The sequence below is a fragment of the Vulpes lagopus genome, chromosome 9 (assembly GCF_018345385.1).
Source record: "Vulpes lagopus strain Blue_001 chromosome 9, ASM1834538v1, whole genome shotgun sequence".
In the NCBI taxonomy this organism is placed as follows: Eukaryota; Metazoa; Chordata; class Mammalia; order Carnivora; family Canidae; genus Vulpes; species Vulpes lagopus.
Genome location: NC_054832.1, coordinates 1,615,817 through 1,628,456, shown reverse-complemented (window position 1 = coordinate 1,628,456; position 12,640 = coordinate 1,615,817). Strand labels below are relative to the sequence as shown.

At 69.0% G+C, this 12,640-nt stretch overlaps 1 protein-coding gene across 6 annotated transcripts in view; it reads left to right on the top strand.

The window, feature by feature from the left end:
- The window catches only part of ADGRB1 (adhesion G protein-coupled receptor B1), a 72,996-nt gene that overhangs the window by 48,234 nt on the left and 12,122 nt on the right, over positions 1–12,640 (top strand). For 4 of the 6 annotated variants that reach the window (XM_041769569.1, XM_041769568.1, XM_041769567.1 and 1 more), the window contains exons 19-23: positions 4,972–5,075; positions 7,522–7,624; positions 8,205–8,355; positions 9,470–9,539; positions 10,799–10,865. In XM_041769569.1, the coding sequence (XP_041625503.1) occupies positions 4,972–5,075; positions 7,522–7,624; positions 8,205–8,355; positions 9,470–9,539; positions 10,799–10,865 (495 nt within the window). The remainder of the gene's footprint in view (positions 1–4,971; positions 5,076–7,521; positions 7,625–8,204; positions 8,356–9,469; positions 9,540–10,798; positions 10,866–12,640) is intronic. The other 2 variants (XM_041769572.1, XM_041769571.1) reach the window with 1 other exon arrangement.

Genomic DNA, 12,640 nt, shown 5'->3' with positions numbered 1-12,640 from the left:
CTGATGGGCTGTCCTGGGGAGCCCCCTCCAGCCCCCGAGGAGGGAAGGGGCTGGGGTCTTCACCCACTGAGACCCGGGGCCAGGCCCGGGTGCAAGGATCATTGAGCAGCACATGCGGAGCCAGGACCAGGGAGGGGGACGTGGCTCTCCTGGGCATTCGGGGCAGCTGCTGTCATCGAAGGGGGCAGCACAGCTGTGCCTTCAGGGAACCCTGGGTTTGTCGTGGAAGATGGCTCCAGGCCTGAGAACATCCTGCCCACGGCCCCTTTGTCCAGCGGGACAGGGGGAGGGAGGGCAGGTCGTCAGCCAGGGCCCCCCGTGGGGGCAGAGCTCCACAGGACCTTAGAGGTCATTGCTGCTTAAACCCCCCGTTGGCAGGCAGGGAGACTGAGGCCGGGGGAGGGTGCCTTGCTCGAGGTCTCAGGGCAAGTCTGGCTGGATGGGGGTCTGTGCTCTCGGCCCTGACCTCAGTGCCCTCTCCTCATCCTGCTGTCCCTGCAACAGCGTGTTGGTGGTGTTGGTTCTGGGGGAGAGCCTGAGGCAGCAGCAGGGCCATCCTGGGGGCTCCCTGTAAGAGGTGGCTCTCTGCGTAGGTGGCCGGCGGTGCTAAAGCAGCGGGCTTCTTGTGCACAGGGGAGCCTCCAGTGGGGCTGGGGGCTTCCTGAGTCCCTGTGAGGCCAGAGCAAGCAGGGCAGGGCCCAGCCTCGGTCCCCAGGTGGCTGCTCATCCCTCGGAGCAGGAGGAGGAAGGACCGGGCAGGGGAGTGTCCCGAAGTGGGGTTAGTGTCAAAACCCAGGCTTGTCCCTTACACCCAGCGACTCCAGCCTGCTGCCCCCTCCCCTGTAGGACAGAGCGGTCGTGTGTCCTCGGGGTGGCTCTGCAGGGTGTCCCTCGGGGTGGCTCTGTGGGGTGGCTCTGTGGGGTGCCTGCAGGCTGCAGGCAGTGCCGTCCACGGCCGGGGCCCGAGCCCCGGGTCAGCTCTGGCACGGAGGCCGGCTTCGGTGAGGGGGCGGCCGGCCGATGCTGGTGAGACCGGGAGCGGGAGGCTTGGGGCCCAGGGCCTCTGGAAGGCTGGCCTGCGCCCGCAGCCGCCAGGGCCAAGCGTTTGGGCCCCTGTGCCGGGGTGGGTGGGCGAGGGCGCTGCCAGTCTGTGGGGAGCTGGCGGTTCTGTTTGGCAGGGGGTCGACAGCTGTCGTTGGGGGCCCCTGGCATCAGCGTGTGTCAGGGCCCATCCGTGCCCCAAGGGAGCTGAGGCTACAGTAGAGCAGCGTGCGGTGCCCAGGGTCACCCTGTGGCCAGGGGGCTGAGGGCCAGCTGCCCCGCCGCCGTGGGCCTTGGGCTCCTGGTCCATGAGATGGTGTAGCTGGGGGCCCTGCCTGATGGTGGGACCCTGCTGTGGGCATGGGCATGAGCTCAGAGCCCGAGTGCCAGGGGGGCCAGGGTGGGCTCTGTCCCTGGGGACAGCTGACCCAGCGGCGCTGGGTGGGAGGGGCGCGAGGGGGACGTAGCTGTCGTGCAGCCCGTCGTCTGCGCTAACACTCATGACGGGCTGGGTCGGGGCCTGTGCCAGACCCCAGTCCTGCCCGGGACGAGCACGGGGTGTGACAAGGGGAGACAGACGTGTGTCCGCACAGGCCTGCACAGCTCAGGCCGCGGGGACAGATGCTCTGGGGGCATAGCCACAGCTTCCTTCCCTCCCTGGGGGCGGCATGAGGAGGAGGTGTGGAGCGGGGTCCTGAGGGGTGAATAGGAGTTCACCAGCTGAGCTTCGTGGAGAGGACGGATGGTCATGCCAGTGGAGGTCAGGAGGGCAGGAGACAGGTGGGGCTCCGAGGGCAGGGCAGGGGCACGGGTACTGCCGGAAGGCCAGGGACAGTGGAGCCGCATCCCGAAGGCAGCGGGGAGTGGGGTGGCAGGGGGGGATAGCAGGGAACGGTGGTGGGACCGGGCCTTGGAGGGGTCCCAGTGGCGGTGAGGGCAGGATAACACCGCCGGCAGGTGGTGGCCAGGCCTGGGGTGAGACGGGGTGCCGCCCCGGCTGGGGCTGGGTGGGGATTTGGGTCCGAGCATGTGGGACCCGGGGATCCTGGGGTACGGGGTGGCTGCAGGAGGTCGGAGCCAGCACAGGGGCCGAGAGTTGGTGGAGGGGGGTGCTGCGGTCGCGCCCCAGGAGCCAGGAGGCCGAGGTCGCAGGTTGGGGCAGAGAAGCCCGGGGGGGGGCCCCCCTCTGCCACCAGCACCGCAGGAGTGAGCTGACCGTGGGGGGCGGAGGAGTCACGTCTCCGCAGCTGAGTCACGTCTGTGAGGGGGCGAAGCCCGAGCCTCTGAGCCGCAGCAGGGACCGAACCCGGGAGGTGTCGCAGCACCACACGCAGCACAGCACTCGCTGGCCCCGTGAAGCACGGTCGGTGCCGCTGCCCGGGGTCGCCGCGGTGTGCCGGGACGCGTGCCCAGCTGCTCCGGGTCCCGGCTCGGCGTGCGGCTGGACCCCAGCCTCAGTGGCCCCGGGCTGGCTTGCGCGGGAGCCGTGGAGCAGGAACAGGGCAGCAGAGGCGGTGCTGAGGGAGGGACATGTGCGTGGAGGCGGGTCAGATGGGCAGGGGGTTAAGAGGAGATTGAACCCGGGGGGCTCTGTGGGAGAAACCGCGATGACTGTGTGGACACCCAAAGGGAGGCTCCCTGGGTGTGGGGGGCCAGTACCTGGCGAGCGTCAGGATGAGGGGCTGCTTCAGATTGCACATTCGGGGGGGCCGCTGCGGGCTGGGGGCCTCTCCAGTGAGAGAAGAGCCAGCCACGTGAAGGTCAGAGGAAGAGCACCGGGCAGCAAGAGCAGCATGTGCAAAGGCCCTGGGGTGGCTCCACGCTTGGCCAGGGACCCGGTCTCCGGCAGGAGGCCGGCTGGCTTCTGTCTTCTCTCTCTCTCCACATGGGTTGGGGCCAATGTCTTGCCCTGGAAGTCCCCACACCAACCCTCCAACAAGAGCTAGAGATCTTGGCACCCCCGCCCGCTCGTTCAGCCCTCCCTCCCTCCCCGCATCACCTAGAAGCCGCGAGGCCGGGGCTGTCGGGAGTGACGGATGAGCCAGGTGGAGAGGAGGAGAGTGGGCGGGCAGGTGGGCAAGCTGGCGGGCGTGTGGCTGCCAGGCCTAATGAGGGCAGACGGAGGCAGGTGGCCACGGAGGTCGGGGCCAGGGCCAGCCACGGAGCGGGTGCGAGCCACTTGCTCGGCCACCCGTGACGCGCGTGCCAGCCGGGCTTCGAGGTTGCTGGCAAGTTCAAGGGTGCAGGCCGCGGCCGGGGGCCCCTGTGCTGGAGCCGCCCCTGGGACCGCTGACGGCTCGGCTGACCTTGGCCGACGCGGGCCTCTTCCCGGAGCCTGGCTTCCCTGTCCGTTCGTCCAGCCTGCCCAGGGGCGGGGTGTCCGGGCGGCCCGAGGACGCCGGGCAGTCACCCCCCAGGCTGGGCCTGAGCGACACCCGCAGGGCCTGGGTGGCAGGAGGTGGTGTTTCCAGGGCAGGGCGGGGCGGTCCAGGCCCCGGAGCGGCCTGCAGGCGGGTGCAGGGCACAGCACGGGGCAGGCGCCGCACCTCCCCTCGGGGAGCACCCCCTTAGGGGCACGCGGGACGCCCAAGGTGCCAGCCCGGGGCCGGAAGGCTGGGCCGGGGAGCCAGGGAGGTGGACGCGCTGCATGGACAGCCGTCGGGGTCTGCAGGGGCCGCGGAGCTGCTCCGAAGGGTGTTGGCCGCGGCAGACTTGAGCAGGGACAGGAGTGGCCCCTTGAGGGTGGGGAGCCCCCGAGAACCCCCGTCCCCCAGCACGCCGCCTCCTCAAGCCCAGAGGCAGCAGGCTGGGGAGGGGCTGCAGAGCCGGCCCTCTGTCCCCCCACGGCCCCCGGGGTTCCTCACGCGGAGGAGCCCCGCTCAGTCCTCCACAAATACCCGCTGGCCACCTGCCACACGCAGCACCGTGTGCCGGCGCGCCCTGCCCGCTGTGGGAGGGGACCCAGGGGCCCAGGGGCCCTCAGCGTGGAGTGCGCGGGTCAGGCAGTGACACGGGGGTGAGCGCAGGAAGCACACAGAAGTGGGGACCAGTCGGGCACTCGGGGTGGCACGTGGGGGGCAGTGGGCCTGTCGTGCAGCCCAAGGCCCCTCGAAGGGCACCACGTGGCGGCTGGGGAGGGTGTCCTGAGCAGGGCGACTGGGAACAGGGAACAGGGGGGCCTACGATGAGGGGCAGTGTCATGAAGTGGAGGGAGAAGGGGGCAGCCCAGGCCCGGGGCCCTTGGAGCATCCAGGCAATGATGGGGGCGGACGGGCGGGGGTCCCCGGGCAGGGCGGGGATGTGACCTCTGGTGGCATTTTACAGACTTCTCTGGCTGAGGCTTGGAGCAGCGCCGTGGGGACCGGGCCTGGAGGGGTGTGGGGGTGCAGAGCAGTGGGCCCCGCAGAGCCGGAGGGATGGGGGGAGGAGTGCGGGCAGGCGCGCCTGGCGGGGTGTGGGGCGGCAGGTGTTGGGGGTGGGACGGGTGAGGCAGCGGAGGCTGGACGCTGCCCTCGGATGCTGCTGGGATGCAGCTGGTGCCGAGGCCGGGCCAGGAAGCCCGCTGTTCCGCTCTCGGCTGCTGTTCCGGGGCACGCAGCCTGGGGCTGTCGTGAGGGCCCGGGACCCCCGGGACCTGTCTATGTGCCCCTCTGGAATGGGGGGAGTCCGTGAAGCGTGGGCAGAGCCTTCATCGCCAGGCCTGGCAGGTGGCTGTGATGGTGGGGGACAGACCCCCCCCAGCCAGGGACGAGAACCCCTCACTGGGCACAGCCCAGACCAGGGGCCCGGGGCGCAGGGGCGCGCGTGGAGGTGCTGGGGGCGGAGAGGGGAGGCTCGGGGCTTCACGGAGTGAGCTGGGGCCCGCGCCCGGGGCCTCGGTCTGCACCTGCCCGGCCCCTCACTCCGCAATCTCCGCCCTGGACCCCTCAGAACATGGAGAAGGTGATCGTGCCGTCCGTGACGCTCATCGTGGGCTGCGGCGTGTCGTCCCTCACCCTGCTCATGCTGATCATCATCTACGTCTCCGTGTGGAGGTGGGGCCCGAGCGCGTGGGCAGGGGCCGGGGTGGGGGCCCCAGTGGGTCCCAGGCGCGAGGTGGCCGGGGTCAGGGCTCGTCCCTTCTCTGTGAGAGCGGCCACGGCGGTGGGCTGGTGCGGAGCCCCCTTCCGGGTCAGCAGCACCACCCCCCCCCCCCGCGGTCACTGCTGCCCCAATTTCCCCTGCCCATCCCCTCCCCACCTCCACCGCTACCCTCTGTCCTCCGTCCCCTCCCTCCCGCCAGCCCCCCGCCCGCTCCCCCCCACCTGATGGCACTGATGTGCTGGTGGGGGGCACCCTTCTGCTCCACCCCCCCCCCGCGAGCTCACGGGGCAGCCACGCGTCCTCCTGCCTCCCAGTGCACTCCTGGCTGATGCCCAGCACCCCACCCTCCAGCCAAGCACCCAGCCCCAGAACCTCGGAGCCCCCAGTTCTGTGTCCCGCCATGTGGACGTGCAAGGCCACAGGCTTCTCTGAGCCCAGGGTCATGTCCCAGGGCGAGAACTTCTGCTTGCACCCTTGCCCCCCACCCACCTCCCCCAGGCACAGGGCCTCCTCCCAGGGTCCCTGGGCACCCCCAGCAGTCCCCGGTCCTGGAGTGGGGGCCCGTATGGCAGGTGGAGCCCCCCACACAGCAGGGTAGGCTCAGGTGTACGAGGGCGGGTGTGCGCCGGTGGGGGGGTCTCTTCTCCCCACCCAGCTCCCTGCTTCGAGCCCCACCGAGCCGAGGTATAGGACAGGGAGTCTGAGTCAAGGTCACCCACCCCGCAGCTGCCTGTCTGTCTCCGTGGGCAGCAGAATTGGTGTCGCACCCCGAGGCCCACAGGGAGAGATCGATGGGTCAATGGGGACGGGCAGCCTGTGCTCCCTGCACCCCCTCCTCATCCTGCCCGAGGGCAGGAGCTGACCCTGAACCGCCAAGCCACGCGGGTCCGGCCTGCACCAGGGCCCCTCCTAGCCGGGCGGGAGGGGACCGCTGTCCCAGAGCCCCGGCCTGTTAGCCCGCTGGCCCGGCCCCTCCAGCCCTGCCCGCTGCAGCTCTGAGGGCTCTGCCCATGGTTTGCAGAGCACCTGCTTCCCCAGCTCTGCTGGCCGCGCCACCGCCCCTGTGAGCTGCAGTCAGGACCCCACCCCGCGGTCCCCACGAGGAAATGGGGACCCACAGAAGGACAGTGACCCGCCTAGGCACATCAGGCCATGTCATGGCCCCTAAGGCGCAGCCCTGGACCCTGTGCTCACCCCCCGCCTGGGTCTCAGCCCCCAAGGCCACTGGGAAACGGGCAGCAGAGGTGATGGCGGCTAATGCCTCCTGCCTCCTGCCTCCTGCCCCTGCGATCTCAGCCACAGCCCTGAGCGGCAGGTGCTCTCCCCTCCGGCCGTCTTGCGGATGGGAGACCGAGGCACAGAGGGGCTGGGCCACTTGCCCGGTGTCACACAGCCAGGATGTGGCTGAGCCGCTGCAGGCGTGGGCTCTGCAGCCCAGCCTCAGAACGCTTTGTCTTCCTGCCTCAGAGCCAGGATCACACAGGGTGGGAAGGGCTGCAGGGGGACAGCTGGGGTGGAACCAGGAGCCCCCAGACAGTGAGACCCGGAAATGAGCTGTGTCCCCGGGATCCAAACACAGGAGTGGATCTTGCACAAAAAGGAGAAGCAATTCTAAGGATGAGCCCTCCCTAGCAGGAGTGGGCAGCTGTGCCAGTGGTTCCTGTGGCCTTCCCTGGCACCTGTGTGCTAGAATCATACGTGGTAGAGCGGAAGTGGGGGTGGGGGTGATGGTGGAGGAGGTGTGGTGATGGTGACGATGGTGATGGTAGAGGCGGTGGTGGTGGTGGTGGTGGTGACGATGGTGATGGTGGAGGTGATGGTGGTGGTGGTGGTGATGGTGGTGGTGGTGGTGGTGGTGACGATGGTGATGGTGGAGGTGATGGTGGTGGTGGTGGTGGTGATGGAGGTGGTGTTGGTGATGGTGATGATGGCGGAGGAGGTTTAGTGATGGATGGTGATGATGGTGATGGTGGAGGTGATGGTGGTGATGCTGGGTGTGGTGGTGGTGATGGTGATGGTGATGATGGTGGAGGAGGTGTAGTGATGGATGGTGACGATGGTGATGGTGGAGGCAATGGTGGTGGTGCTTTGTGTGGTGGTGGTGGTGGTGATGGTGATGGTGGAGGAGATGATGATGGTGGTGGTGATGGTGACAATGGTGATGGTGGAGGCGATGGTGATGGTGGAGGCGATGGCGATGGTGCTGGGTGTGGTGTTGGTGGTGTTGATGGTGTTGATGGCAATGGTGATGGTGGAGGCGATGGTGGTGAGGCGATGGCGATGGTGGAGGTGACAGTGGTGGTAGCAGCACCGTGTCCGGGGAGGAGGTAGTGCCGTAGCGTTGATATGGCCGCAGGATCCGGGTTCCTGTGAGGATGAGCCCGCTCTCTCCCGTAGGTACATCCGCTCGGAGCGCTCTGTCATCCTCATCAACTTTTGCTTGTCCATCATCTCCTCCAACGCCCTCATCCTCATCGGGCAGACCCAGACCCGCAATAAGGTATATGGTCTGTGCCCTCCGTGCACGGCCCGGGGTGCCCAGGTGGGACGGGGTGGGGGGATGACCCCAAAAGGATCCCAGGAAAGCTTAGGGTGGGGAGTGCTGGTGCCACATGGAGTCCTCGCTCTCCAGCTGGCCAGGGCACGGGGCCCTGGTGTCTGCAGTCTCCAGCTGGACTGGCCCAGGCTGTGTCCCCTTGTCTGCCCTGCCATGTGGCCTTGGGGGCGACCTGCCCTCCCCGGGTGTCGAGTTCACCACCTGCTGAGCAGACGGGCTCCTATGAGCAGGTGCCGTGTCTCCCAATGGCTGAGGAAGGCGGGACGGGGGGGCCTCTGTCCCTGGCGGAGGGGGCCACACAGCCCCTGGGGGCACAGGGAGCCTGGGTGCTCAACAGGCCAGCTCGAGGCAGTGCACCAGGTGAGCCTTCAGTGGCTTCCTGCGGGGGGACGTGCCGGCCTGAGCCCCGGGGACCCTGGGCCTGGCGCCTCCCGGCCGCAGCGGGCCCCTCCCTCGGGGCAGGCGTGGGAACGGGTGAGCGGGCACCTGCGCCCTGAGCCGCCCGCCCGCCCGCCCTGCCCAGGTGGTGTGCACGCTGGTGGCTGCCTTCCTGCACTTCTTCTTCCTGTCGTCCTTCTGCTGGGTGCTCACCGAGGCCTGGCAGTCCTACATGGCCGTGACCGGCCGCCTCAGGAACCGCCTCATCCGCAAGCGCTTTCTCTGCCTGGGCTGGGGTGAGCCACCTCCCCACCCCACCCCCTGCCCATTGTCCTGGGCCTGCTTGTCCCTGCCCCTGCGTCCTCCCCTGTCCCTGTGCCCCCCTCCTCTGCCCCCTTATGCCCCCCCTCCTCCTTGAGGCCCCTCCCCTCCCCCTTTGTGGCCCCCCCTTGAGGCCCCTCCCCTCCCCCTTTGTGGCCCCCATCTCCCTTGATGCTCCTCCCCTCCCCCTTTATGGCCCCCCTCCCCCTTGAGGCTCCTCCCCTCCCCTTTTGTGCCCCCCATCTGCCTTGAGCCCCTCCCCTCCCCCCTTGTGGCCCCCCATCTCCCTTGAGGCTCCTCCCCTCCCCCTTTGTGGCCCCCATCTCCCTTGATGTTCCTCCCCTCCCCCTTTGTGGCCCCCATCTCCCTTGAGGCTCCTCCCCTCCCCCTTTGTGGCCCCCATCTCCCTTGATGCTCCTCCCCTCCCCCTTTGTGTCCCCATCTCCCTTGAGGCTCCTCCCCTCCCCCTTTGTGGCCCCCATCTCCCTTGAGGCTCCTCCCCTCCCCCTTTGTGGCCCCCCCTTGAGGCCCCGCCCCTCCCCCTTTGTGTCCCCATCTCCCTTGAGGCTCCTCCCCTCCCCCTTTGTGTCCCCCATCTCCCTTGAGGCCCCTCCCCTCCCCCTTTGTGGCCTCCCTCCTCCTTGAGGCTCCTCCCCTCCCCCTTTGTGGTCCCCCACCCCCTTGAGGCCCTTCGCCTACCCCCTGTGGCCCCTCCCCTCCCCTCCCCCCAGCCTCCCTAATGTTGCCAGATAAAATGTGAAGCCAAGTTCTATTTGAATTTCAGATAATGAGTTATTTTTAAGCGTGCCCCGCTCAACGTTTGGGACACACAATAAAAATGGTTTCTTTTTTATCTGGAACTCGAGCGCGGCACGGCGTCCTGCGTTTGGTGTGCTGACCCGCCGCCAGGCCCCCAGGCCCGTGGGCCCTCCCCGGGTCCCCCCTCCCTCGTCCCCTCTCTCATGCTCAGGGGCTGGCAGCTCTGCCCCCACCTCGGCCCACCCGCGGGGCCGGGAGGAGGCGGCGGGCGGCCGGGGCTGGACAGCGGGCACCGGGCACCGACGCGCTTTCTTTCTGCTCCTCCCCCAGGGCTCCCTGCGCTGGTCGTGGCCATTTCTGTGGGATTCACCAAGGCCAAAGGGTACAGCACCATGAACTAGTGAGTCGGGGCGGGGTGGGGATGGGGTGGAGGCCGCTCGGCTCCCCCAGACCCTCCCACTGCCCTAGAGGTGACAGCTGGCTGGTGCCCGAATCAGAGGACAGAGCCGAGGCTGGGAGGGCGGGGGCCCCGGGGCTGGAGCGGCCGGCTGCTCGCAGGCAGCGGGTGGGCAGCAGGATGGAGGCGGAGGCGCAGGGCCAGCAGAGCTTCCCGCCTCCTCTCAGGTGTCCGTGGAGGCTGTTAGCCTCAGTGCCTTCTCTGCACCAGAGTGTCCACCCCTGTATGACGACGGTGACCTGGGGGACATGTGGCCCGAGGAGGGCAAGGCGGGTGGTAAGGGGCCTGTTTCACAGGTGAAGCCAGTGAGGCCCTGAGGGGTCAGCTGGGCCAGGCAGGTCCGGGGGCCTTGAATGCCAAGCCAGGAAGCTTGGGGTTATCCTAAGCCATGTGGCTTCCAGGGTGGGGGGAGAGGAACCAGGCCTGGAGGATTCTGCGGCCTCAGGCACGGGGAAGAATGGGGGAGCCAGAGGCAAGGGGAGGCCTGACACAGGCTGGGCAGGCTGGCGCCCTGTGGAGCCCCGGGGTTGAGGGGGGCAGGCCGTGGCCGGGCAGCAGGGGCAGTGGACATGGGTGAGGATCCAGTTACTGGAACTCCCAGTAGGGTGAGTGCCTGGAGGTAACCGTGGACACGGCCGCAGAGCTGAGGGGGTCAGGGCTGGAACGGGGGAAGACTAGGGGTTCTGAAGGCCGAAGAGGAGTTCAGACAGTGTGGGGTGGAGGAAACACCCCGGGAAGGAGGCTGTGTCTTCACTGGCCCAGGGTTCCTGTGGGGTCCAGGAGATTTGGAGAAGTGTGGGGCCAGTGACCCCGTGTGGCATGAGGAGGGGCCAGACGTGCGAGCCGAGGACTGGGTGCCCGGTCATGGGGCCCGGGGTGAGTGGGCAGGTCAGGGACCCGACCCGGGATTGTGGCATCGGTCAGGAAGAAGGGTCTGTGCGTGAGGTGGGGAGGGTCTAGGAGGAGAGTTGGGGCCAGCCCGGGGCGGTCAGGACACCCTCGCCTGGGCCGCCTGGGCCGCCTGGGCCGCCGCCGTGTGCCCACTTGTCACTCCGCAGACCGGGCCGGGGGCTCCCGAGGGCCTGGAGGCCGGAGCGGATGTGCAGCGTGCGGGAGGCCCTGCTGACCACCGAGCTCCTGCCGCGCCTTCCTGGGGGGGGGACGTCCCGTCTGGCCACTGACCAGCCTGTCTCCCTCCCCAGCTGCTGGCTCTCCCTGGAGGGGGGACTGCTGTACGCCTTCGTGGGACCGGCCGCGGCTGTCGTGCTGGTACTGACCCCTCCCCGTGGTCCAGGCTGGGGCCTGGGGCGGGACCCATCACCCTCAGGGTCACCTCGCACCCGACCTGCCCTCAGGGTACAGGGGCGCAGAGACTGGGCTGCAGCGCTGGCCTTTGTTTCCCTGAGCACAGCTTGGGTGCTTACCGGGCACCGGCTGCGTACCGGCCGGGAGGGAGATCGTGTGGGTTCGCGGGGTGAGTGACAGGTGGGGGGACGAGTGGGCAGCGGGGAGTGCCTGCTAGGCCTGGGTGACGAGCAGAGCCGCCAGCAGAGCCTGAGGCCGGGGGCCAGGGTTTGTCCCTTGCTGCCCCCGCTGTCCCTCCAGAGAAGGAAGCGGCTCCTCCTCGCTCTGCCTTCCCTTACGCCTCTGGGGGATGTGGAGCGGGGCCAGGTGGTCCCCAGGATTGTCGTCCCCAAGTTAGGGCCGGGCAGGGGGAGCTGGGCATGGCAGGGGGGCCATGCTCTCCTGCCCCCAGGCAGGGCCGCAGCACTCGGGGCCTGGGCATGGGCACGGAGGCGGTGGGCAGCAGCCTCCTTTATTCCTCGAAGGGAGAGGCCTCCGTGCCCTGCATGTCAATGTGGCACTTCAGAGGCCAGGCCAGCTCCCATTGTAAAGACAGGCGGCCGGGAGGCGGGGAGGCCCAGATGGCGAGGCAGGAGCCCCCTCCCCCGCGTCCCCTCCCAGGTGCACCGTCCTGATCTGCTCCCCCCAACCCCTGCAGTAACATGGGGACGCCCAGGTAAAGACGGGCAGAGCCCGCTGTGGGAGGGGCGGCGCCGGCTGCTGTCCCCTCCCTCTCTGCCCTGGCCTTGTCAGAAAATGAGGTCACCCAGGAAAGACGCCTCCACCCCGGTCAGGCCTGCCAGCGTGGGTGCCCGAGCCTGGGAACGTGCCTGGGAACGTTCTGTGTGCACGAGGATGGAAGGCAGGGCCCGACCGGCGCAGTGTGGGCGGTGGGGCTGCGGGGAGTCGGCCTCCGGGTTCCCCTGGGTCCCAGGGGGCTGGGGCCGGGCCTCACACCTCCGTCAGGCCGCCCCTGCAGCCTGGGAGCCCCGGGGAGGGCATTCGGGGAGCAAAGTAACAGCCTCCCCACCCAGGAGAGGTGGAGAGAGGAACCCCAAGGTCGCGCAGCTGGGCCCTGGCGGGGTGATTGCTTGCGGGACTTGAATACCAAGAGGCACGTCCTAGGGCGCGGGTGCCCAGCAGGAGGGGTCGGGAAGGATGCTGTGGCGGAGGGCGCAGGGGCAGTGTGGCCCAGGTAGAGCCAGGACGGGGAGATGTCCCCGAGACTGCCCTCAGGTCAGGCCCTAGTGAGGGGTGAGCTCCCTGTGGCAGGAGGGATGTAAGGAGTGAGGGGCTGGGAAGACCGCAGGGTAGGCCTGGGCGTGGACGGCAGCTGGATCCCCTGAGGTCCCTCTGGGGTCGGAGCGGGTGGGCACCCTGGGGGTGCGTGGTGGGGGCAGCCTGACCTCTGACCTCTGCCGCTGACCTCCGTGGTCATGGGCCGTTCAGTGCAGACCACCCCGGGCCCCAGCCCAAGGGGAGAGCCCCCCGCATCAGCCTCTGGACCCCAGCTGGCTCCTCCTGGCCCCCCGTGTGCACCCTGCCGTGGGTCCTCGTGGAGCAGGCCGCGTGGGAGGGTCACATGGGGGCTTGGGCTGGAGCACCCCACCCTGGGTGGGCTCTTGTGGCAGGAGAACCCCACTACCAGCGGGGCTCTGGGACAGCTGGCCAGGCCCAGGGGAGGGCGCTGGGGGGCCTGG